Source organism: Miniopterus natalensis, chromosome 7 (genome assembly GCF_054644295.1).
Source record: "Miniopterus natalensis isolate mMinNat1 chromosome 7, mMinNat1.hap1, whole genome shotgun sequence".
Taxonomy (NCBI): domain Eukaryota; kingdom Metazoa; phylum Chordata; class Mammalia; order Chiroptera; family Miniopteridae; genus Miniopterus; species Miniopterus natalensis.
The window spans coordinates 66,392,264-66,417,890 of NC_142087.1; the positions used below are offsets into that span (position 1 = coordinate 66,392,264).

Below are 25,627 nucleotides of genomic sequence, written 5' to 3' on the forward strand. Positions count from 1 at the left end.
GGACTGAGGGTAGGCACACACAAGAGTAAGCCGGCACTCTTGCTGGCGGTTAGATACAAACATCAGTGAGGACAGTGTGGTAACGTGTTTTTTCTGTCCCCTTTGAGAAAAAAAATTCTTACCAGTATAACTATTGCTTCGAAGTACTGGACACTTAAAACTCATCCACTTTATTCTTACTTTGTTCTATACGCCAAAGTTTACAGTTCGTGATTTTCTAAAAAAGTCCTTGACATATAATTTGAGGTGAAACTGGGAACACATACCTAGAGTTGTCAGGAGAAATTTGGGCGATATCTGACCAGAAATCTCCAATGCACCTCCAAGGATAGACGTTCAATAAAAACTTGCTGAATGACTGAACGAAAGGGTAAGTAAATATTCAAACTCTACACCACTCGAGTGAGGAACCTTGGGCCACCCTGGGACATGCACAGGGTTCAGTGACATATACAACACTTCCCTTGCCCTCAGCGACCTGACCACATGGAGGAATAAAATTTAAAAATAGGACTCAAGACAAATGTTCTAATTGTGAAGTAGGGGTAATCATACACATGTTAAACAATAAGACGCCAAACTATTACAGGGCAAGGGACTGAACTATCTACTTCCAAACACAGATCTCATTAAAGTAAGTACCACCTTTTTCCTGAATAATGACTACATCACAGTTACTGCAAAGTCAAAATAAACCAAATGCGCGCACAGGCGCACACACGCACAGCTTACCCTCCACACTGTCCAGGAGAAGGCAGGTAATAAAGTAGTTGAATGAATGAATGAATGAATGATCACATGGAGGGAATGTCACTGTCCCCCCAGAATATAACTTGGTAAAAGTTGAAAACCACATATTTCTGTTTAAATCACTGACCAGCTACTTTTTTTTTTCATATAATAATTGCTTAGTTCTATAATATTGTTCCCTTTGACTAGCCTAGCTGAATTAGCTAAACTTCATACCCCAATAAAAACAGATATTCAGAGATATACAGGGAACAAGCAAACCTCTAAATTAAATAACTGCCTTAGGTAAATATCCACCCCATCCAAAAGTCTTGGTAATAAAACAGTTAACTGATACATGTACATGATATACAATTTAAGGAACATGCAATTGCCTACACTCGTTTAATCTTCATAATAGTACCTGGTGATAGGTATTATCACTCCTACTCTAAAGATAGAGCAAAGTTATAAAATACCAAGGTCTTAAACCTGAGGGTCATACCTGTCTGTATGAGAACACAAACCTGCTACTCTACAGCAGTGTGGCAGTGGCCAAGTCATCTTATAGGTCTGGGTTTTAGTTCCCTCATCCTCACACAAGCACTTCTTCTGAGTCGTAAATGAGAGGACACCTAGTTCAGCATCTCAGTGGCATGTTACAAATGAGAGTACATTTCCTGGTTCCTCCTCTTCTGTTTCCTCTATGCAAGGGTGCCTTACAGAGCAGTGGGAAAACAATCTCCACCAAAAACAGACTTAGGTAACAGAAGTCTACTGAAAGGGAAAAAAATTATAAAACCATAATACCATGCTAAAGTCTTCTCTACTGAGCAAAGCTATCAACTCACACAACTTTTTAGAGCACATACCTCTACTGGCATGAGCAGCATGTATGTACTTGAAATATATAATTTTTGTTGATGCTTTAGTATCAAAGTCTATGCTCTCATATTTAAACGTAAAGTAAATTTTGCCAAATCAGGGAAAGGAGGTTATCTAAGCTACCATTATCCACTGAAAAAAGAACGTATTACTGAGTTTATTTAGGAGCTAAACAATTGGAGTTTTTAACTCCCCAGTAGGAGTCACTCTAAACAAGTAGTTTAATCCCAAAGCTAAATTACTGTTGATGTTTAGATAGTAAATGCATATACATGGATTGCTATATTTTAAAAAAGTTAATAAATGGTGATAACTTGTATCTAAAGAGAGTTTATGTTTAATATCCATCTTAAACTATAAAGAACTGCAACGACAAAAGCCCTTATTAACTATGAGTACAACTTCATAAAAGATTTAATTATCAAAAACGAGGATGCACATACACGCACACACACACATTTTCTCTGATGAGCGTAACTTGGAACAGCCTTGCAGTCTAGTAGTAAACACAAACTTTTTGCACACACATTCCTGTATTTCTTTGAATTGAGATCTTTAGAATGTAAAATATATTCTCTTAATAAGCTAGCAAGCTTTCTACTCTTTAAAAAATTTATTTTCTTCAATGGAAATCCTAATTATCTTAAACGATTTTTTCAAAATATACATACATATGGAGAAAATACTTATGTAAATATACTTGTCATATAAATAAAAAATATTTATTTGAAGTAAATCCACATAACATGAAGAACTGAGAGAAAACACAAATTGTCTCAATCTTCTCAGTGGCATAAGCTCATTCTTGGCACCATTTAGATATTATCAGGAACAATAGCATTATGTATTTGTATGATTCAAATGCAGACAAGTTTAGTTTGGATGATGTTTTTATTAGAGAAAAGTATAAAAATATCAGCATAGACTGTAAAATCTCATTTCTATTTGTGGTTTTTATCAGCAACTTCCTATTGTTAGCTTTAATTGGCTACTTTCATGTGGCCTGGGTTCACAGGTAGACATCCAAATGGTTTATCAGATGATCAAGTATGTATTTTCTTTCTGGCTTGTCAGATGGCTTATAGTCAGTCATATTGACTGTAATGTAATTCACATTGATTACTAAGGTAAGCAATGTGGGCTATTTTTTAACCACACTTTTGTTCCATAAATATCTGACTTTTGCCTTTCTGTGGTAGTATTTCTCTTCAGAAGAAACAGGTTTCTCATTTTGCTTTGTAAGGTATTATGAAAACACACAGACATATACTGTTTTGGTGACATACAGGAGCATGTAAAATAAGTGTAAAAAATAGGTCCCCAAATTCTTGTATGCAGTTTGATCTAATTCGAGTCATTTTCCCACTTTTCTACATAGTTTCTGTGGTAAAGAATACAATGAGTATGGCACTGCCCACATAAACATAACACAAACTGCAATGAGCCAGAGGTATGAAATGGTATTAACCTACAGGCTGGAGAACATGTAGCTACTGGCATGTGTGATCTGGTAAAGTGAAACAGTAAGTTGCAAGACCAGAATTTATACATATTTATGTTCAATTGTAATGGAAACAGCATGCATGATTCAAACTGAAGCTCACTTCTTCCTTCCTCAATTTCATGTAAAGATCTGTAATTGCAAAATTCATAAATTTATTCTATTACCACACCTCTTAAATATCAAATGAAATTAGAAAAAGATAATGCAAGTGACACTTCTGACAACCAAAAGAGGTATTTTAGTTAAGGAAAAAAGACTTTATTATGTTTCTTATTTTTCCCTAGGACATTAATCTCTTTCCCCTGGGATAAGTGGAATGTTGTTCAGGGGGGAAAAAATTCCTTTACCCTAACCCAGTGTTATCCATAGCCAGTCTCCAAGTTTGATACAAAAACAAACCATTTCTATTTTGGTACAATGAGGAAGCATCTCACTGGACAATACAAAAACAGAGAGGGAGGAAGCTGACTCAGATTGCGGCACTTCCTAGATGAAGAGCGCTAGCGGCTCACCACAATCACCTGAATAGAATGAAATAAGACGGCAACTGTTTTTTCCGTCAAACTGATGCACATGTAAAAATGAATTCCCGAAAAGGGAAATCCTGGGTCTGTTTGTTTGTCTGGATGAAGGATTCCATTTGAGAAGTTTTTGACAAAGTGGATTGATGAAGCAGATTGGAATCTGGGCACAGGATGTACACAATTTTTTAAAATTTGTGAATAAACACTGTGCTTCCAAAGCACTGCTCAATGATCAAAGGGAAATGTAATATCACAATTGAAAATCATTTTGATTCTAAATAGGATAATTGTTTAGGGCTTTTTAACCCCCTTTGGGGTGGGAATTCTAACAATTTCCTGAGGTTACTAACTGTTGATTACATTTCATAGTTTGACATCCTTGAGCAAGTGGAACAACAAATTGCTGAGCAGAGAACACACAATTTTCAAATACTTTAATGACTATCTCTTATAAACAGAATAAAAAGAGTAGGAAAAAAGAATGAAAAAAATAAATTTTAAAGTGGAAGTGAAGGCTATAAAATTAGCATCCTACGCACATCCATTATTGAAATCCTATTTATATTCCTGTTTTATAAAGTTTCTGCCCAAAACACTTTTTATTGTAACTGGCAACCAGCCTTTGAGTAAGAATTAATGGTATTTCAAGGAGAAAGGAGCGAGAGACATTACGTTCCCTCAAGCTCGATCCATAGTCTAGAAGTTTAAGCTGGTCATTGGTGCATTCCTGACCTAAATGTTGTATTGTTTAACTCAAAATGACCTTGCCTGGTGTTGCTCAGCGGTGGCGCACCCACCGTGAACCAGGAGGTCACGGTTCGATTCCGGTCGGGCACATGCCCGGGTTGTGGGCTCCATCCCCAGGAGGGGGAGTGCGGGAGGCAGCCGACGATGATTCTCTCTCACCACCGATGTTTCTATCTCTCTCTCCCTCTCCCTCCTCTCTCTGAAGTCAGTAAAAACATATATATGTATTTTAAATGACCTTGAATTTTAAGTACTTAGTTTCAAATTTAAATGATGTCTTCATTCTGTTAATCATAATCACTTATACATCCACCCAGTACATAAACTCAGAGACAACCATGAAGAGACTGGTGAGACCAGTTCTGCATCACCAGCCACTAAGTGAAAAGAGCTTACTGCAAATTCCATGGATAACCCATAGAAAATTGTTTTAAAAGGGAAAAGTTGCAATTAAGGTAAATTCTGAGCTTCTAACTAAATAAAACAAATAAATTCATCAGCTTTAATTGAACACAAACAGTATTAAAATTAATACTGTATTAATACTGTATTAATTTTAACACTGTTTGGCAAAAATTTAATATTGATAAATTTTGGCCTCTCCTATTAGGCCAACCCAATCAGGTATAGGTGAGGAGCGCCCCAAAGGCACAGGGCAGTGATGATATTATGAGCATTCCTCTGAGCTGGGCAAGTACTGGCCTAGAAGGTGCCTTCCTAGTGAGAGGAGCATCACCGCTCACAGGGCCAACCTGCCAACTCACTGCTTTCAAAGGAGACGCATGGAAGTTGCCTCTACTTGTTTGACATGGGGATTTGTTTCCCAATGTCAGCATTTTGCCTTCTTTGAAAATGATTATCCAATGCCTTCTGAACATAAAACCTAAAAATTATTTAAAGTAAGTCAAAATCCCAAAGAGGTCAATTTTCCCACCCTTATCACCGGTCGGACATTTCCTTTACCAAAGAAGGTGACCTGTTCTCTATCATCTGTCAGAGCCTGCAAGCTGCGTTTTTTATGAGGTCGGGGCCCTTAGCTATTTAGTGCCACCATGTAGAAAATGTGTTGTGTGCAGGAGAGGGTATGAAACACAATGAACATAAGAGTACTTCACGCCATACCCTTTCTGTACGTGGGCTGTGTCCTTCCAACTTGCTTAACAGATCAACTTCGCATACCATAAAAATAAGCACACCTTAAAAAAAAAAAAATTTTTGTGCCCATCAAGCTTTCTCAGAATTAAGCACTGCTATAAAGCCACTGTTACTATAATTAAACAAATGATTATATTTTATGATAATTATTAAATATGAAAAAGTAAAACATAAGTTATATAATGTCTAATCACTGGTGTGTACACCTGAAACTACTACAATATTGTATGCCAACTGTAATTAAAAAATTAAAAACAATTTAAAATAACTTTTATAAAACAAATTGTCTTTTTTGTTGTCTTAATGACTTCTGAAAGAGGTAAAGTTTCTGATTCTCAGACCAAGTAAGTACAAGTGGATGTAATCTCTATTTACTTTTAAAAATAAATGTTTCAAATAAGTGTTAAATTGTGATCATAAGAGTTTTTTTCCATCTTTGAAATTGTGTGGGTTTTTTATTATAATGAGATGTCTCCGGACAACCAATCTTTGAAAATATAAAGAAAAATCAAAAGTTGTTTCCTGCAGTTAAACAAGCAAAAGCTCAACTATAGGGCAGAGAAGCAGGAGCTGCTAGACAGAAGCTCACTCGCCAATCTGCGGCCTCTGCCTTCATCTGCCCATCTGCACCTCTCAGTCAAGTTCTGTCCATACTTCCAGATAAGGACCTTTTTTAGAATGTAGAATTCTCCAGCAGCTTAATGCCATCAATTGTTACTAAATAAATTATGTACGTACTTTACTGTCCCCAAATATTATAATTTTTTAAAGAGCAGAGATTATGATTTAACTTTCTCTGCTCCTCCCTCCCTACATAATAGGAGCTCAATCACATTTTGCTCACTGAGTGAATGAGGAACACAAAGAGATTTATTTCCTTCCTTCCCACAATGACAGAAATCATCAAGTCTGGAGTTGTCAGAAAAGCCCATTTTAGCCAGCTGTAACTCCAATTCACGAGCAAGTCAAGTCTTCATGAAATAAAAAAATGAGCGATTAGACAATAATTTTCAAATAGAGCTAGAGCTATTTTATACTGATAAAACACTGACACGAACACATACTATAATGAACTGTTCCCTAGTTTTCATATGGTCTAACTGTTACTTTTGATTTTATGAGCCTGGCCTTTCCCTCACCTGGATTATGAACAGCTGAAGACCAGGGATGAACCGAGTTTTATGTGCTGGGCCGGCATTCATTTGCATACACTCTCCACAGAAGGGGGTTTGGAGGATCTAATTTATCTTCCTTTCCCTTGTACAGTGTGGCTATTTCTCAATGGAATAATTAATAGTATCGACATTATGCCAAAGGTATAAAAATGGATACATGCATTGTCACTTTTGAGAGCTGACACTGGGCTACCACTCAGAGTGTGTGAGTCAGATTTCTGTTTGTCTCATGTATTCTTTAATTTCTCTTGGTAGATGGCCCCCACCACACTTATCTATATTCTACATTAAAAATTCAATTTTATAAACATTTTCTTGGATGGACAACACAGTCTCCTATGGCTAGCCATTATTTGTTAATGACGTGGAGAAAAACAAAACAAAGCAGCAGGTGCTTTCCATGTCATTTCCACATATTTAACTTTTGTTGTTGTCCTTTCCAACACAGTCCATTTAACCAGATTTCAGGCACCACAGAAACAATTAAAAAAACTTAAAAAAAAGATGTTATTTTGTTTCATTGTTAACAAAAAAATGCTGATAACAAAGAAACTCTCCTACAATTACAGTAAATCCTGTAATTGATTTCATTTCCATATTATACATTATTGTTATAATACACTATGTGATTGTATCAATTATCGGACTTTTAAGGGTCATAGTCACTATAATTTTTTTTAGTCCACAAGGTGGATCAGTGGTGCTGGGCTCCATAAAATGAACTCTAGCTTGGACAATTACTGGTAGCTGTTTGTATCTCTTCCTGCTGTTTTACAATGGCAGGAACTTTGGTCTACTGCTTTGCACCCTCCTGGACGCCTGGCATGGAATAGGTGTGCAATAAATATTTGCTGAATTTTAAAACTTGACACTTGAGCCTTAAACCGATTGTATGCTAAATGGATATATGATGATACAAAATTGTCAGTCTCTCCCCACAACTCTGGCTGGTATCAGGGTACTTTAACCATAGAAATCATACTTCTCTGTTTCCAGTTACCTCTGTAATATACATATTTGATTAATGGAATTTTGTTGACCAGAATTCCAAGAGAAAGGAACTAACATTTTGTAAAGACTGGTTTGACATATACTTGAGATCTATATACGCAGAAGCTGTATCTTTTTAAGAAATAAGCTCAATGTGTCAGGTTTAGCTAAAATTTACTAGGTGTAACACACAAATAGTTAATACACTTTCAATACCCTTAAGTAAGAAGAAATTTTGTCTGAAAGCAACTCTAAAATAACTTATCATTTTAGTTGTTTGTACCTTTTTTTAAGTTTCCTAACTTATTGATATCATCATAGACACACCTGCTAGCAATGCAATAATTAAGGATCTGTCTGGGTTTCCTTTAAAATTCCTAATTTTCGATGATTGTAAGAAAATTTAAGAATCTTAGATTTGCTATGCAGAGTCGTTTGTAGAGATGCAAATTTCATTCATCTCTCTTTTCATATTCTTTTCTTTAGAAAAATACTGAAAACTGCTAAGTTATTTTGAATCATCCAGTGCATGAAAACAGACTGGTTTAATACTTGAGATGTTTTATCTTTATTATCTAAGTCCCTTGACCTCCAAAACGCAAGAGTTTAAAAAACAACAACACCTCAACTCACCTCCACTTTTCCCAGTATACCTTAATTTCTTTGAATAAAGTGCTTCCTTTTAAAGGTTGCCCAATGACTGACATTAAAACTGAAAATTTCAGTAAGTGGCTACAATGCTAACATGTTGGCATTCATGGTGCTTGAGCCATGTAAGCAAACTCGGGACATGCACCCTACTGTGTAGTACATTTAATCTGGACTCTGTAATCTCACTGTGATTATCCATTTTGTTGTTTTCACGACTGCAAGTTCCCAGTCAAGTTGGAAGGCTGACTGAGCTTATTTTCCAGCGAATATTGTTTCTGCTCTCTGTTGAGTTGGGAGCACAGCTGTGCAAAGTAGTTTCATTGAACCAAGGGATAGTCACAGAATAATCAGCTCAAAACTTTGTCCAAGTTCACAGGCTACGAACTGCATAATAATTATATGAACCCCTTGGAAACCACGACCACTTGTGTGACTTTTAAACTGGATCTATGTCAAGAGGTACTGATTTATGTTGACCTCAAGGGTAATTTTTTCCTTGACTTTACCCAATTGACAAAGCAATGGACATGGACTGACCTGAATTTCATTTCCATACAATAACTAGCATGTTATTTGTGTTTCATAAATGAAATGGTAATAGTAGGGACGGAATCGAAACTCTTACTTCAAATAAAATTGTAATATAAGAGCATTATCTTTAAAAAAAATAGCAGCTTGATTTAGTAAAAGCATTATTCTTAATAATAAAACAACGTAACATTCTAAATCATACTGCACACACTTTACAATACCCTGAAATAACTTTTATTAATAGCATTAAGTCTTGTAGTTAGAATTGAGTCTTCAGAGTAAATGCACTATTTCGTGTATTTTAACGATTTATCACAGGAGAAAAAGATGTGCCATCATATCTAGTGAAAATCTCCAATTCCAGAGCTCCAAGGTACATCAAAATGGCCCTTAGTTTAAAGTATTAAAAACTATGGGCTAAGACATTCAGCCTAGAAAAGAAATACATTTCAAAAAACAGGAAACAGTAAAAACTCTTAGCTACATAAAACGAGTTTCAAATGGAAGTGGACAGTGCCTTCACTTTTCTAGAAAGAAGAGCATGTAGTTCAAAATGATTTTAAAAAAATAACCGATATTAGTCATTTGAGTCATGAAGTTGAATTCATAAATTATGACTGGGCTAACTTGAACAAAAATTATTATTGTTCAGAATAATTCACTGCTAATTCTAGAAAACATCTTAATCCTAAAAGTCACAACTTAGTAACACCTTTCTTCACTGGCTAAGAGGCATATCATTTCCATGGTCAAAGATATCCATCTAAATGGGTTAATATCCAAATACAGACTGATGAAATATTCAGATCTTACTTTTCAAATGTGGGGTTAGAAAGAAATTTTGGCAAACTGGTATTACATTTCAAATTTAATTATGAAGTCAATTCTTAGGAATTAAAAATAATGTCTTGAAGCCGGAAGTGGACCAGATTTAGCCACTGAATGCTGTGTGATGCTCCTGCTGAAAGACAAGAACAGAACAAACACATCAGCGCGGAGAGTGTGTGGCCACAATTGTGGGGCTGACACCCAGGGAAACCTGTCTTTAATTTATCCCGCCGTGTGTAGATTTGGCAAGGATCTCAAAAAATCATTTACATACCATATGCCCTGAATTACCTAGGCACAATGACTGGATAAATATGATGTTTCAGGTCTGACTGTTTGCTTCCTTTTGTAAGTTTTGCAGCTTTCATTTTGTTTTTCTCTTTGCTAAATAATTTAATGCAATATTGTGTGCTGCAAAAGACTATTTTGCTAAATCAATGAATAGCTCATTGTGCCTTGTGATTAGGGGAAAAAAAGTAATCCTGAGGTGAGGATGTGTTATTTCTCCTATGTAAGAATCAAATAAAGGACCTCAGCTTCTTATGCTTTGGATGCATTTTAACCTTTGTCTCTTTCCTAGGCATGTAAATGCAAGGCATTCAACAATAAAATAAACAGACATCAGCTAATATGACTTCTGTGGAACATAAAAATTGGTTAGCAAGTTTTCATGTTTAAAGGGATCCCTGAAATTAGACTCTTGATAATTCCTATATTTGTTCCTCTTATAATTAAAAGCCATTATAACTGCCCTGTGCCTTAGTTTCCCTCTCTTCTCCAAACTGGTGTTAATACAAACATGGTTAATACTTGTCCAGATTCTCAAACTAAATTTTAAGTAAGATTGATAATAACATATACTTAAACCAAAAAGATCAATAGCCTAAAAAAGGCTTGGAGCAGAACTATGTACATATTTTTTGTTGTGTACTATAAATTTGACTGTATAAACTTCCAATTAAAAATGACATTCGCACCATCATTTTTGATAGAATTTTGCACAGTAGGAATACTCATTAATGCAGGGTAATACAGTGTGATAAGCAGCTTAGGCATCAAAATAGAAAAAATATGCCAGTTGGTCTACTCCTTACACAAGTAAAATAAAACGAAAAAAAATTAAATACCTGAGGAATTAATTAAAAAGAACACTTATTGGCATATGTGTTTTTTAACTATGTCATATCAAGAGCATCACTATTCTCTAGTCAGTTTCTGCTGCAGAGATCTAAGTCTTAGCACACACACACAAAATCACAGGCATCCTTTAGTTGATGATAATTCATTAAATACATTACAATAGTCAAATGGAATAAAATACAATTTAAGTAATTTTACTTATCTTACAATTACCCTCCTAAATAGAATGTACGTGTATATATACACCATATGATATATTTTTTTTGAAAAATGTATGATTCATACATATTTACCTACATATATATTTTTTTACCATTTAACATGAAGTATCTGAAATACCTGAATCATCTGCAGCATTAATAGGAGGCAGAAACCCATCCGCTACAAAGTGTGTGCACGTGGGTCATATCTTGGTTTTTAACTGGAAAATACAAAGTGATCATAGTAATTCTCAGCTGTATGTTTAAAGTGGCAAAGGAGGTGTGTCCATATACTAGCAGAGAAATAAGTAAAGGGTAATGCAGTAATTTTAGAACACTATCAAATAATTTGCTTTGAGGAGAAAAAAAAGAAAGAAGCTACGACTTGAAGGCCAGCAATGAAAGGGTTAACAGACATATGCTGTATAATTAGGAGATGCATTAATGATTATGAATAGTAAATGATTTGGTGCAAAGGAAAAAATTTTAGTCAAAGGGATATGTACCTATCTTACATGTTTATTAGTAACTGTATATAACTAGAGAATTCTGCTATTAAGAATCTTGCATTATTGGTGTAAATACTTCCAAGGGTACATCAAATTGTAATCTTTCATACGACATCCATCAAACCAGGCTGGAGATTTTGACAAACATTAAACACAGTAAGGAGGCAATTATGTATGCATGATTTAATCTGCAACTAATTAATATGCAAATTTATTCATATGTTAGTTACTAAATTAAAAATGCAAAGAAGCCCTTATGGTGATTCTCGAAATTTTGCACAAACAGAACATTTAAAATGTAAGAAAAATGAAGTTTTTCAGAAATCTATAACACACTTTTACTATCTCCAGAACCTGTTGCACTAAGAAGGCTCAAAAATATGTGTTTAAATACTAGATAATAATTTAAAAGGTGTGCTAATTTCATGTGAGAATGTGGGAACAGAAAGGTTAATCAGCATTCTCTCGAACTCTTAAGAGATACACTCTAATTACCAGACAAATGGTATTCTATTTCTAAGCTTCCTTCCCTGCTTTTAGGGTTGTCAGAAGTTGGTCATCCTACTGATATTCTTCTGGACAAATGGTTAGGGGAATAAATAGTATTTAAAAGCAACTAGATATATTGAAAATTCTAGGGTAACTTGGAGACTGTTTGGTGTTCACTAAACATACAATTCACTCAAGATGGCAACTCGCTCTTTTCGCCTTTGGGGAAAGCTCTTTGCAAACAGAGGAATGGGAGGGAAATCTTGAGGGAGCCTAGGAATTCTCCCAAACTGTCTTCCAAATGACTCTTCAAATAAAATAATGCGACTAACCCAAGAGCAACCACCTCCCAAAAAAGCAGAAGGTAATTTCATCTGAGTTCAATCTATTTTAGCCCTGCATTTTCCAGACAGTCCAAAACTGATTTGAATCTGTGATGGGAAGAGGAGAGATGTAGAGAGTGATCATTTATAAATATCTTCTGGTGCCTGCATACAAGGGAGCATCCATTCACGTGCAGACATTATCCTTTGGCTCTGTTGCTTTCTGCAAGAATCTGATTTCCCTGACTTCCTCGTGATCAGCAGCAAGATTTTGTGTGGATCACCTCTCATCTGATTACCTTTTTCACCCGAAGTCCGACAGCCATGTATACAGCTCCTGAAGCTGGCACTTGGAACAGCTGTAGTGGCCTCAAGAAATCACAAGTCAACTGTATGAGGAAGCACAATAACAGCGTCTACGGCTCTTCCCAGGGCTCTGAACTCTCACCCACGTTAAAAAAAAAACCTCGCCATCAGTCTCACCGCTGCCAAGTGACACACAAAAAGGAAGTTACCCATTGGCTGTTACTTGCATTCACAGTCTGACTCTGATCTCCCAGCTTCCCTTAGCCCATTCTCATGCCAAGCGGACTACAGCTTGCCCATTTCATTTCAACCACGGCAGCCAAAAAAAGCACTGCCCCAGCATGCGACGACAAGCAGTCTGTTTTGATATTAGTACCTCAGTATGTGATATAAGAGTCAGATGTCCCCAAACTATGCGCTCTCCCCGGAGGGACACTGCCCTGGCCTGCCTTGGCCAGAAAGGTGGTGAGCCTTAGCTCTGAAAGCGCAGGGGAGGGAAACAGCGCCGTCAGGACCCAGGCAGGGCGGCCAGGCGAGCCCCTTGTGGGGAGAGGACCATGCCTGCCAGTGCCACACGCGGGCTCACCAGAAATACTAACTGAGATTCGAGTCACTCCCTGCCAGCCAGCACACTTGAGCACGCACTGACTCACAGAAATAAGAAAAGGAGTCTTTTTCTCCTGCAATTAAATCTCAGTAGGTGCTAGTAAGTAAATATCAGATTTTCTTATTTTTCTTTCATGAAAGGAAGGGGTAGTAAAATCCTCCCCTTCTGTCCAACACATTCTGGTTTCTCTGCTAAAGGCACGGAATCGGGCTCTAACCTGGTTTAACCTGACTGTGCCCTGTAACGGTCTCCTTTCCAACGGTAACATAGCAAGCTTTTTCTGATTCCAATGAGGTGTCATCAGGAGGGGATCTCAATTTCTGGGCATTTCAGGAATCTGAGAGTAACCGAGGCATCCTTAAATTTTACAGATGACTCCATTTTTGTAGTGACCAGAACTGAACATAAAGCTTTTAAAAGCTTAAACGTACACACTTGTGCATTCATCACACAGTGTTAAATCTAATTTGTTCTTTTTACTGTCGCAGGAAGCACATGTTTAAAGCAATCTGTTTCCTCATGTGAATGCTTTCCTGTCTGTTTAAAAAAAATTGCGACACTCTTTACCCCGAGTAACCAAGAGGTGATCATAAATATCCCTAAATAGCATTAAACAGATAGGAACGACATTAACACTTTCAGAATGCCAAAGTAGTATTAAAAAAATTCTAACAGATGCTCCTAGGTCAAAAAGTGAAATGTGTGTTTCCTGAAAAACACTCTCATCAGAATTGTAAGTGAACTGTGAGTGGAGAAGTGAGGTGTTGCTGAACAAACGAGGATCCTTTTGGTGAGGAACACAGCAATCCACTGCCAAAGTGTACATGCCACAAAACGCCACACTGAAATGGAAGTTTGAAGAAAACCAATATCCTTTGTAATCCACAAGGTGGCAATGACTCCAGATGAGGGTGGCTCCATCGGCTCTACCTGGCTTCCCAGGGAAAGATTCTGCCTGCTCGGGGACATGAAGGAGGACCAGACAAAAAGGCCCTTCCCGAGGAACCCAAAGTGGTGCTTAGTTTTTCAGTGAATGAAAACTTGGCTGGGAAAAGACATTCATGGTGGAATGCAGAGACCATGCTCTTTCTCCCCCATCCTGTTTTCTAGATTTTTTTCCCCCTTAAATGCAAGAGTTAAGTAATAAACCCTTATAAAAAAACGTTTTAAGTTTCCCACAGCTGACAAGCAAAAATACTTTTATGAATTCAGCAATGGCATTGAGAACACATTACATTGTGGCGAAGGCCAGAATCCAGCAATTCTTTGACTTTAGCCTTAAAATATCTGTATAAATATTCCTGTTTAATGTTAGAAATTTACCTAAACAGTCCTAAACAAATTGAGCTCTGTTTTACTTTGTAAGAGAAACAAACTGCCACACCCACCCACCTCGTCAACTCGGATGAATTAAAACCCCAGGCCTAACCTTCTCTTTCCAAGGGTGCCAGAGCCAGCCTACGGAAGTGGACACAAGCATCGCTGAAGGACCCAGCTCTGGCCATCTAACGAGCGACACTGATAGAGTGTGAAAGCAGCAGCACGCATCTCCTTAGTACTTAGAGGCAGGGCTGACTGAGGCATAAACCAGCTATTGGCAGAGGAAATCATAGTGTGAGGAGCTTTGTCATCTTGGACTGATGTCCCATTTCCAAAGAAAAAAGATGGAGTCCACACTTCCAACACAAACTCTGCGGAGTGAGAAGTCTAATGATTAAAAAGGCTGACTGGATGTCGGCCTGACAGAGACAGGGCTGTAAGGACAAAGAGATACAGAAAGTACTTGCAGTATTTCATAGTTTCAGAAAAACCAGTGACCTTCATTAGGTAGAATTCTTCTGCATGCAAGCTGAGACCCTGGTCTGAGTTTCTGCTCTGCTACTTATTAACTAACTAACTAACTAACTAACTAACTAACTAACTAACTAACTACTCCAGTGAGCTACATGCTAAATTTTTCTCAAGTGCCAAAGATAGGAAGGTATCTTGTTGCTAATGTTAACACTGACAGTGTTTATCACTATTATCATTAGCTGTTACCATTTCTTAGATGTTCACAATGGGACAGGACTATGCTAACCACATTATATATATTTTGTCATTTATTTATCACAATATCCTTAAGAGGTACGTATATTTTCTTCATTTTTCAAGGAAGGCTTTAAGGATATTACATCATGTGCCAAAGCCTCAGCTAGTAAGGGATCCAGCCATGTAAAAACCCAGCTGACCAGGCTCCATGCTCTTAACCACTAAACCATACTCTCTCTATTAGAGACGTTATCCTGGGTTGTCTGGTCTTTCTAGTGGATCTGCCTACTGGGAGGAAATTGTGCATTGTAACTAGTGCACTACTTAGGGACACTGAGACTCATTCTATAGCGAGATGAAACTTCTGAATATTTCATTCATTCAAGATCATCAAATACATACTTGAATGAACAACCACCAGGATGCAGAGGGCTCTGGGGCTACAGAGTACTCTCAATAGCTATGAGGAGCACAGCATCGTGATTAAGAATAACAGAAATGTTGGGGACTGGTGGTACAGGTCTCAATACCACCTCTGCCATTTACTAGCTGTGACCGCGCACTGTTTCTTTGCCCTTCTGGGTCTCTATTTCCTTAGCCATGAATAAACAGTAGTACCCACCTCACAGAATTGCTGTAGGATTAGATGATTTTATAAATGCAAAGTGCTCATGTCTGACACAGAGTAAACACTAAGTAAAGCTGTATTAGTATACCAACATCATCTCATTAAACAGGCACTATTTATACCTATTTTGTAGACCATGAAATAGGTATGTGATCTCACTGAGGTCACTGGGTGAGTGAGCAGAGGATATTACACATGAAATTAGGAAGAGCTCTTTATTTCTAGTGTAGTGTTATCTTCACTCTGCTATACCACTTTTATTGCTATATTAGTTATTGGAAATATATTTCAAAGTATTATGCATAAGGCAATGAATTAAGCGTGTATGAGACAAAAAAGATGTATACAAAACAAGACCCTTCTCTTCTTCAAGGTGGTTACATAATAACCCTAAGGAACAGAAAGTGCTTGTGCTATAGTGTGTGTTATTTTATTTTTTGATTGCACAACTGTCTCAAAAGGCCAGACTTTATGCTCTTTAAAATGCTAAGGCCATTTCCACAAATTGGATGTGAGTGAGACAACAATGAGAATTTCCTTAAACATGAAGAACCTTAGCTATGAGGCTTTATGATTTAAATAAAGGGTACACAGAAGAGAAAGAAATGTTCAGAGATACATGGTATGTCTAGTTTTTCGTTTAGTTCAACAATGTACTTTGAATGAGTATAAATGAAGAAAGAGATGAGTGAGTGAGTGAATGAATGAAAACTTCTGAAAATGCTTTATCCCCTGGGTGCTCCGTTTATTTTAGGGTTCTACTTAACAGCTAAATTGCTGATGCAATTGATTGAAGGGAAAACAAAATAGCATTATTTTGTCCTATAAGTAAAATAATTACCTATTGGGGTTTAATTTTTGTAATTCCAACTATATACGCCCATCATAAATATGCTTAATTCTGTTTTCTTTTGCCTACCACTATCAATTAAGCTGCAGATTCTGTGTGGCAATGCCTTGTATAATCTAAAAATGAAATTCATATAAAGGCATTATATGAGGAACCCATAGGCTTTGGCAAAAAAATTTCACTCATGAAGCATATGTCTTAATATTAAATGGCAGAATTTGTACCTTTTTACTACATAACAATACTTTCAAATAGTATTACTATTTGAAACTATTATTTTCTGTAATAGTTACAGAAATAGGCTTATTTTCTACTTAGCTTAATGATTTAAAAAATTCAAGCCCTGGCTAGCATGGTTCAGTGGTTACTGTCGACCTGAGGTCCAAAGGGTCTCAGGTTCAGTTCCCAGGCAAGGGCACGTACCTGGGTTGACGGTTTGTTCCCAGGCCCTGATTGGGGTGCATGCGGAAAGCAACCAATCGATGTGTCTCTCTCACATTGATGTTTCTCTCTCTCTCTTTCTCTCTCTCTCTCCCCCCACCCCCCACCTTCCCTCCCTCCACTCTCTAAAAAGTCCATGGAAAAAATATCCTCTGGTGAGGGCAACAACAACAAAATTCAAATTGATTTAATGAATCTTAATCACTAGGCTATGAACATGCTTTTAAAAGCTCAGCTTCAGTAGTAATGAGAAATGAGTTTAGCACTGCTGCATCCTTCACAAATTTTATTTTTAGCCCATCTGCTAACATCTCAAGTTATCAGACTTTCTTATGATAAAGCCCCAGTTTTTATACGCTACTTATTATTGAATTATTTTGTGCTTCAAGTTCATTTCATAATGAGCAAGCCAGAAAATATTATTGTACCCTGGGTTAATACACCTGAGCACCTGTGAAACAACTGAATTCCCCAAACAGGGTTACTTGAAAACATTAGCGCTAAGAAATCAGCCACCTACTTGAAAGTGCTTTCTCATAGCAGCTAATGATATAATGATACACTGTGCCAATCGGTAGAATGAAGCCATTACAATATTATTATAAGTCTAATCCAGGAGGCATATTTAGAATGATATGGGCTGGGAGGGAGGAGGCTGCTCGAGACAGTTAGGCCCTCGTTCTCGGATAATATCAAAATCATTGTTTCAAAGCAGCATTTGTCTAAAGCGGCAACAGTAAGTGGTGACAGTGAGAGTTTTTACATGTATGTGTGAGGAATGTACCACAAGGGTCATTTCTCGGAGAAAATATAAGTCTTTCTAACATGTGTCCATACTCCACAAAGGAAATGCCTTTTAGCTACCGTCACAGCAAACACAACTGAATGGTAGCAACGGAACAAAAGTTGTTCTTTACAATTCGCTATGAAGGGAACTTCAGCAAAAAATGTCCCCCATCTTCTGTTCCACTGAATACTCAAAATAAATTTAGTGGAACAATATACACACAGATCCTCTTCTGATTACTCTAAAAGTAAGCGCTTATATATCAAGTTCCAACCCTAGTAACAGATTTATGATTAATTCCTCAGATGAAAAAGTTACACTAGAGAGACAATAGCGGGTGTCATCAAAACACTTAAATATAATTATTAAAATGTACTTTTCAAAATCTATTTTCCCATTCTTTCAGAACTGAATATAAACTTCTCACCAAAACTTAAATCATATTTTCCACACTGAAATTCTACAAAATGCAGAATCTCCTGCACTACCTTCAACTCTCTGAAGAGGGAGCATAAGCTCAAGCAAAGCATGAAAGTCCTAAACAGCTCTGCACCCCTGCAACAGCTGCAACTTTAAAAATGGGAATCATTCACATGCTGCTGCTCTGAGATAAAATAATCGAGTATTTAAAACCACACATTTTACACTGCATTTTATAAAAGCTCTACTCCTTTAAAATGAGCACACACACTCGCATACACAAACACAGCCTGAGAAGGTCGAGATCAAGGCTGAGAATCTCATGCTACCACTTTGAAATGCAACGTTATGCTCAGTTTAAGAATTCAGTGCAATTTATTAAAAAAATAAATAAAACAAAAAACAGAAAAAAAAGCAAGTGTCTGTCAACAGCCCGACAATTTACTATGCTTCAAGGAAATATATAACTTGGCTGCTTTTGAAGAGACACTTCATTCCTTCCAGGGTCATTGCTACTTACAAGAGAGTATTTAACTCTCCAAATTCTATCTAACTTTGATCTGTTATTTTCAAACAACAACTCTAGATATTTGAAACCAGGAAACACACCTTGGAAATGCAGAAATTATCAATGATAGGGGAAAAAATGAGGGGAAAAAATCACTATGTTAGAAAACAAAATGAATGTTTCAATCAGTGAAATATTAGAAGTTCACAAAAGTGGTAGTCAATCAATATTAAACCAACCATCTATATTATTCCACAAACATAAAATAAATCCACAGAATAAGGTTTTTATCATTTCAAAATATATGCAAGCCTGTTACAGTTCTCTCTCCAGGTCAAGCAGCCTTGCAGTGGTGGCTTCTTAGATTTCTTAATAATCAAACCACTCAGATGCCATCTAAGACTTCACACCAAAACATACTCTTCAATGCAAGTGATAAAGTAAGGTCCAAACTAAGAGTTTCCTGAAAGGTATGCTCCTTTCTCAACAAATGATTCCAGTTTACACTAAATGCTAGTATTCCAAAAACACAGAAAACTTTAGCAAACTCCTCAGAGACTGGAATGCCAAATGGTTATGTGTTATATATCTGCGTCAATTTTGTATGCTTTTGAAATAGTTTCAATAAGAACCCCCAAAGAAAACTTAAATATAGAGATTTTCCTACTTTTGTTTCATAGCCAGCCATTCATAAAAAGCATAACCTCTAACTGCAATGGCGAGAATAAGACTGCTTTTCACAGAAACAATGACTATGCTGAACTTCTGAAGCCTTTGGTTTACTGAATTCAGTATTAACTGCACAAAATAAATACTCTGTGGTGAATATTTTGTCAAATTTCAAGGTGTTCCCCAGTGTCACATTACGCATTCTATGTAAATTGTGTGAATAATACATTTTCCCTTCATTTAGGATGATTTAATTGCATTATCCTTCACCTGCTTATCCACTTTCATAATTAGTAAGCACAAGTTTAATATCCAAACTTCACATTTCAATATCTTTAATTGAAAAATGGGCATACTAAGTTTAAAGTTGAATATTGTGAACTATCCTAATATTTCAATGCAAACGTCTAGAGTTATATTTTTTCGCAAAGTATCTACCTGTCCAGGAACAATCCTTGAAGAGGCCCCTCCTTTTACATCTCAGCATACAGCTGTATGGCACTTCCAGACTTGCCCGTTCAGGATGGAGCCCAGGGAGCTGACAGTTCATTTTAAACTTCATATAAATTTCATTTGAACAAAAGTTGTGTTATCACTGAAGTTAAAATGTGGTTGACATGATAAAGCATCTTTGTGATTTCCTTATGATCAGATTCAAATGTGATAGGGGAAATTATGCAGTTTAAGTACTGAGTTTTTTGATCATATAAAATTTCCAGGCCTCAAATAAGAAAAAACAATTTACCAGCTTCTCTTTTAAATTGTTTGTGATTTCTTCCTGCGTTTGAGAAAAAGGTCTTTTCTCAAAATAACTTCAAGTGTGAACTCAACATGTTTGAAACCTTCAAATAGGAAGGGTTTTTATATAATGGAAAATATACAAAGCAATTAATGTCATCAGCATTACCCATCTTTCCCTGGTATTTCTAATAATCTCTATGTAAAAGAAAGTCTATCAAAACTTGAAGATTTTATTTGATTTAAAATTCTTTCCTTATGAAAATTGCTGAATCTGGTATCTCATAAACATAGAGTTTTTATTTGTCTAATCTACATAATGATTAACTCACGTCTCAAATTTTCTTGGAGGTTCTAAATTTTACTTTAGAATATTTATGATAGTAGATTGTTTTCCTTAAAACCCGTTTGTCCAAAATTATCTCTGACCACTTAATACAAAGCTTGGCAGATCCTCCTAAATTTCAGAACAAAAAACAAACACACAAACACTACCACCATAAAAACAAACAAACCTGCAATTTAACACAAAAAATATACTTTATTGAAAAGTGCAGTGTGAATAAAGGACCACTTAATAATAGGAGAGTTCATAAACTATTTCTAAGGATAAAACTTCTTATTTCTAGAGAAGTCTAAAGTTCTAGGGATTTGAGCTGAGAGTGACAGTGAATTCAAAACTGGAATAGAAGTGGAGACAGATTCCACCAATGTCTAAAGTGAAATGACTGTAGTTATTAATAGTTTCTGGTAAAATGTCTATCTTTTTGAAACATTGCAAATTATAACAAGATGAAAGTTTTATGTATTTACATGTTGGTGGGCACAAGAATGTTTCTGAAAGGCTATGGTTGTCTTTGCGTTTGGAATAAATATTTTCAAACTACACAATACGAAAAATTTTTGCTTTCTATATTTTAATGCTCCTATGTTAACTTCTAAGAACCATGGATCATTTTTCCAAAAAATGTGATTTAAAGTGGTTTTTCCACATAACTTCCACATGATATTTTTCTGCATAAATTCATGATTTAATATGTATGATTATTAGGTTATACAAAGATGAATTTGCTGGAAAGAACAGTAAAGTTGAAAAATACTAAGATGAAAAATGATTTTAAAAAGAAAATGATTTTTAAAACGATTTTAAAAAGATGTTGAAATCAAACATATAAAAAGTTCATAAGTAGAGTAAATAAATTAAATAAGAGAAACAAATTCTGGCATCCAGAAAAGACAAAGCTTTATGACTAAAGTCTCATCACCAGATAAGGGCTGCAAGAAATTGGGATGTGACTGGAAAGAGCAACATCCTAAAACTTGAACAGAGAACATGAAAATGTTCTGCTGCACTAAGGAGGGCTCTTGTGGGCAGTTAGAGCTGTCCTTTCACACAGCCTTTCCTTTAAGAAAACACACCACCCTAGCCCTAACTGCAGGCCCCTGCTCCCCGGGGGACGGACTTCCTCCTGGCCACTGCGCCTGTGCCGCAGGCCCACAGGATGGCTCTTCGGCCGCCCTATCACTGCCACGCTCCACAGTGACTGGAGGGCTCTAGATGCAGCACACAGTGCAGACCCATGTTCAGGAATCTGCCAGATCCATGGCTCGATGCTGGGCCAGGCTCATGTTTTCTCTCGCCCATAGATGCTGCAGTATTTTCAAAAACAGGGCCCGGCAAGCCCCTCTCTCCTGATTTCCTATAAGATCCAGTCTAATGGCTGCAAAAGCCTCTAGACCACAATCGTGTCATCAATGATATCTGATTACAGATGTCACAGTTTTCTTTTTTTATGTTAAGGAAGAGAAAGGACCCATTTTGAAAAGACAAAACAAGTGAGTTCACACAAGATTGTGACAGATTTATTACTATTTATTATGGTAAATGTGTATGGAAGAAAACAGAAATGTCTTTATCTGGTCATAATTACTCCAAAGGAAACCTTTTATTACCTGCAAATTTTGTTATTTGTTATAAAAATATTCACACATATTGAAGCAAGTTTTAGAGGTATCTCTTGTCAAATAAATATTCATAATTTGATTTGAGCTTAAAAAGAAAGTAAGCATAGCAGAGATCTAAAAATACCGAAATATAGATGTACTGGGGCAAAAGTGTTACAAGTGTCTCCTATAGACCATCTATTTGGATCAAAATAAAATATACATTCTGTGTGGTGGCAACACGCGTAATCAATATATGCAACAAAACTAATATAAACTAAGTTAAACTGCTATTTGAACAGGGCTGAGACTATTTTTAAGTAATGCCAATAAGGCAGAAAAACACAAAAGGACCCACTTTGCATTTCCACAGAATTTCCCTACTTGTCCTTCAGAAAGGTACCCTACTTATCAGAATGTCCTACAAGGACCATTAAAACATTCAGCCACGATACACTCACTATGAAGAGTAATTCTTCAACTGACCACCAAAACCCAAAAGTAAATAATGCGAACTAAATTTCTAATTCCAGATTTATTCAGAAGGGAAACAACTTTAACATTTCTAATATATGGCAACATATCAGCAACACATAAATTGTCTTCGTAGCAAAGCAAAAAACTATACCGGTGAAATTCTCTACAGTGGCCAGTTCCCTCCGGAAATACTTAAGAATTTGCAATGAATTATGAGAAATTGCTGTTAGCGATGAATGAGCAGAAAGACAGTATCTGATGTCACACCAAAGCACACCTTAGAGACTGCAGATTTCTGCAGTATTTAGCGCTGGTAAAAACAAACTGTACGTATTAGAATATGAGGCCTAAACAGGGCACCATAGCTTTAAGTTCTGCTTGGCTTTCATACCATGGAGCTACTCTATCATTTCAGAACATTCAGAGGCTCACTTATTGTATTTAATACTGTAAACAGCTGTGAGGACTATATCATTTCAAGTTGTCATAAAAGCTATTCAAATCTAAAGTTTCATCTACATTAAATCCACCACAAACTTCAAGCTTAAAATATGCTTATAAAAACCTGAGGGGATATTAGTCGATTTCAATACAACATAGAAAAAGCAAAGACTAAAGCACTCAGTACGTTTTTAAGTGACTTACTGGCAGCCCAAAGTCACTATCTTATATGCCATTGGCAGTTCTATTTACAGACATTTTTCTGTATTTATGGATAATTTTGTGATGCCTCTTCAACATGACCACGTCTATGATAATCAGCATGCAATTTTTTTTTCTGATAAGACTTATTCTGATATAATCGCTTAATAATTTTTTAGATGAACTAAACTGAAATCAAGTCAAATACACAGGCGTTTGGGTTAATCTAACAGTGCATTTATAGAAACTATTATCCTTCTAATGTATTAAAAATAAAATAAAACTAATATACAAGCTGACTAGTATTTTCAGAAACCTAAATACAATTTTATTTCAGAGTATGAGAGCTTATAATAAGCCCATTATCACTCTTTTCAAAGAATACTAACTAGTGTCCTACAGAACCGAGGAATAAATGACAATATCTAGCCCATGGGAAGGAAAGGAGGGGAACAGAAAGGAAGCAAACAAGATGAGAAGAACTCATGTTTTTATTCTATATGAGGAAGAAATTATCAGAAATAGAACAGTTGTAAGTAAAATATCTAGGGCCTTAAATTTGAAAATGCCTGTAAGAAATGAACATAAGATCTGCGCATTTCACTGTGGCCCGAGCGGGATGCTGGCTGGGCTGGGGGCGGGCCTCAGCCACCCCTGCACGCCCGCCAGAGGACCCAGCATGCTTCGGTTGCAGCTGGATTCCTGGCTGTCACCTGGTGCTCCAGACACAAATGGCTACTGAAGCAGCCACCTTTGCAGTCTTTAGTCAGTAACCTCTCTGGAAAATAGAGACATTCTCTCTGCACTCTGGGCTGAAACCCATGTAAATTTTCCCTAAATCCCCTCCACAAATCTCCTTTCGCATGCAAATCCATAAATCATCACAATACTGACAAAGAACTTAACCGGCGCATGAAGCTAATACCCCTTCTCTCCAAAGCTGTGCACAGGTAAAACTCCTGGACCTCAGGCACCTTTTCAAGGCTCCCCGCAGAGCCGGCGTGCGGACACCCCCAGCCACGCAGCCTCCCAGAAGCCGCTGCTGGCTGGGCGCGGCTGGCCAGGTGAGCCCGCCGCTCTGCGCTGGGACCGCGCCGCCTCCTGCCCTCGCACCTCAGGACAACCAAACAAGCAAAGCAGAAACAGGCAGTACTTACTGAGGATGGCAAACCTGGAGGAACTTTTCGAACTTTCTTTGTCTGTACCTCTGAAAGAAAATGAAGAGGCTGTGAGCTCCCCGCAGGCCCATTTTTCTAACTAATGCAGATTAAACCACGAAGCTTTTGAGATTAGACCAGATTTTCTTAAATCGTTACTTTAGCAAAATGTCGGCACCAGGATCACCTTTTATTCCGGCAGAAGTCAAATTCTGCCCTTTTCATAAAACCGCGGATATTTAACTTTTTAATGCTTTGATTGTTTAAATAAAATGTTTCTTATATGGGCAGCCAAGAGAATATAAGAAATAAGTGCTCACCATAACAGTTCTCCTGCTACTCTAAGTTGTTAACATACCCACCCCAGGGGAGTCATGAGTCTGACAATTGAGCAAAATCTGAAGATTGTTTTTTTCCTTTGGGGGGTGGGATGAGAGGGTGGTATTAAAAGAGAAAGAAAAGAAAAAGACTACTACTAATAACTCAGGCATTCAAACAGAGGAATACCTTACCCATGGCACTACTGTGAAGAGGCCTCCTTCGGGGGTTATTGCTAGAATACTGATAATACTGGGAACCAGGTTTGGTGGGCGAAAGGGTTCCTGGGTTGCCCATATCCATGTCACCTCCAAGGAGACTCTGCTAAAAGGTTAAAAGGGAAACAAACATATTAGGTTAGCTTTTCACATTCACCACCCCCCAACTGATTGTTAGTACTAAACCAGTGCAATGAAGAAAACAGCATCTGCTAAGCTGAAACAATTAAAACACAACAAAATGGAAAGGAAAAGAAAAGCAGTCTAAGAAGCTAGCACAGAATTTGTGCATTTTTAATTCTTTACACTTTGGAGAGGAAGGTAGAAGGTGATTCCCTTCAAAGCAATATTTTAATCTTTTAAGACGACTAACAATTTAAAAGAAAAGGGCACTTATGTAAGACTAATGTTTTCTGTATCTCGACTCAAGTTCACATCTGGGAACTATTCATGCCCTTTCTCAACAAGAACCTAGAAGCATCGGATTTTTTGAACACACACAACGT

At 36.9% G+C, this 25,627-nt stretch overlaps 1 protein-coding gene across 13 annotated transcripts in view; it reads right to left on the reverse strand.

Moving 5' to 3' along the window:
- TCF4 (transcription factor 4) overlaps positions 1 to 25,627 on the reverse strand; it is a 330,485-nt gene that overhangs the window by 92,865 nt on the left and 211,993 nt on the right. For 9 of the 13 annotated variants that reach the window (XM_087819116.1, XM_087819111.1, XM_087819113.1 and 6 more), the window contains 2 exons: positions 25,098 to 25,227; positions 24,586 to 24,635 (listed from right to left, as the gene is read on the reverse strand). In XM_087819116.1, coding sequence (XP_087675242.1) covers positions 24,586 to 24,635; positions 25,098 to 25,227 — 180 coding nt within the window. The remainder of the gene's footprint in view (positions 1 to 24,585; positions 24,636 to 25,097; positions 25,228 to 25,627) is intronic. The other 4 variants (XM_087819114.1, XM_087819112.1, XM_087819109.1 and 1 more) reach the window with 1 other exon arrangement.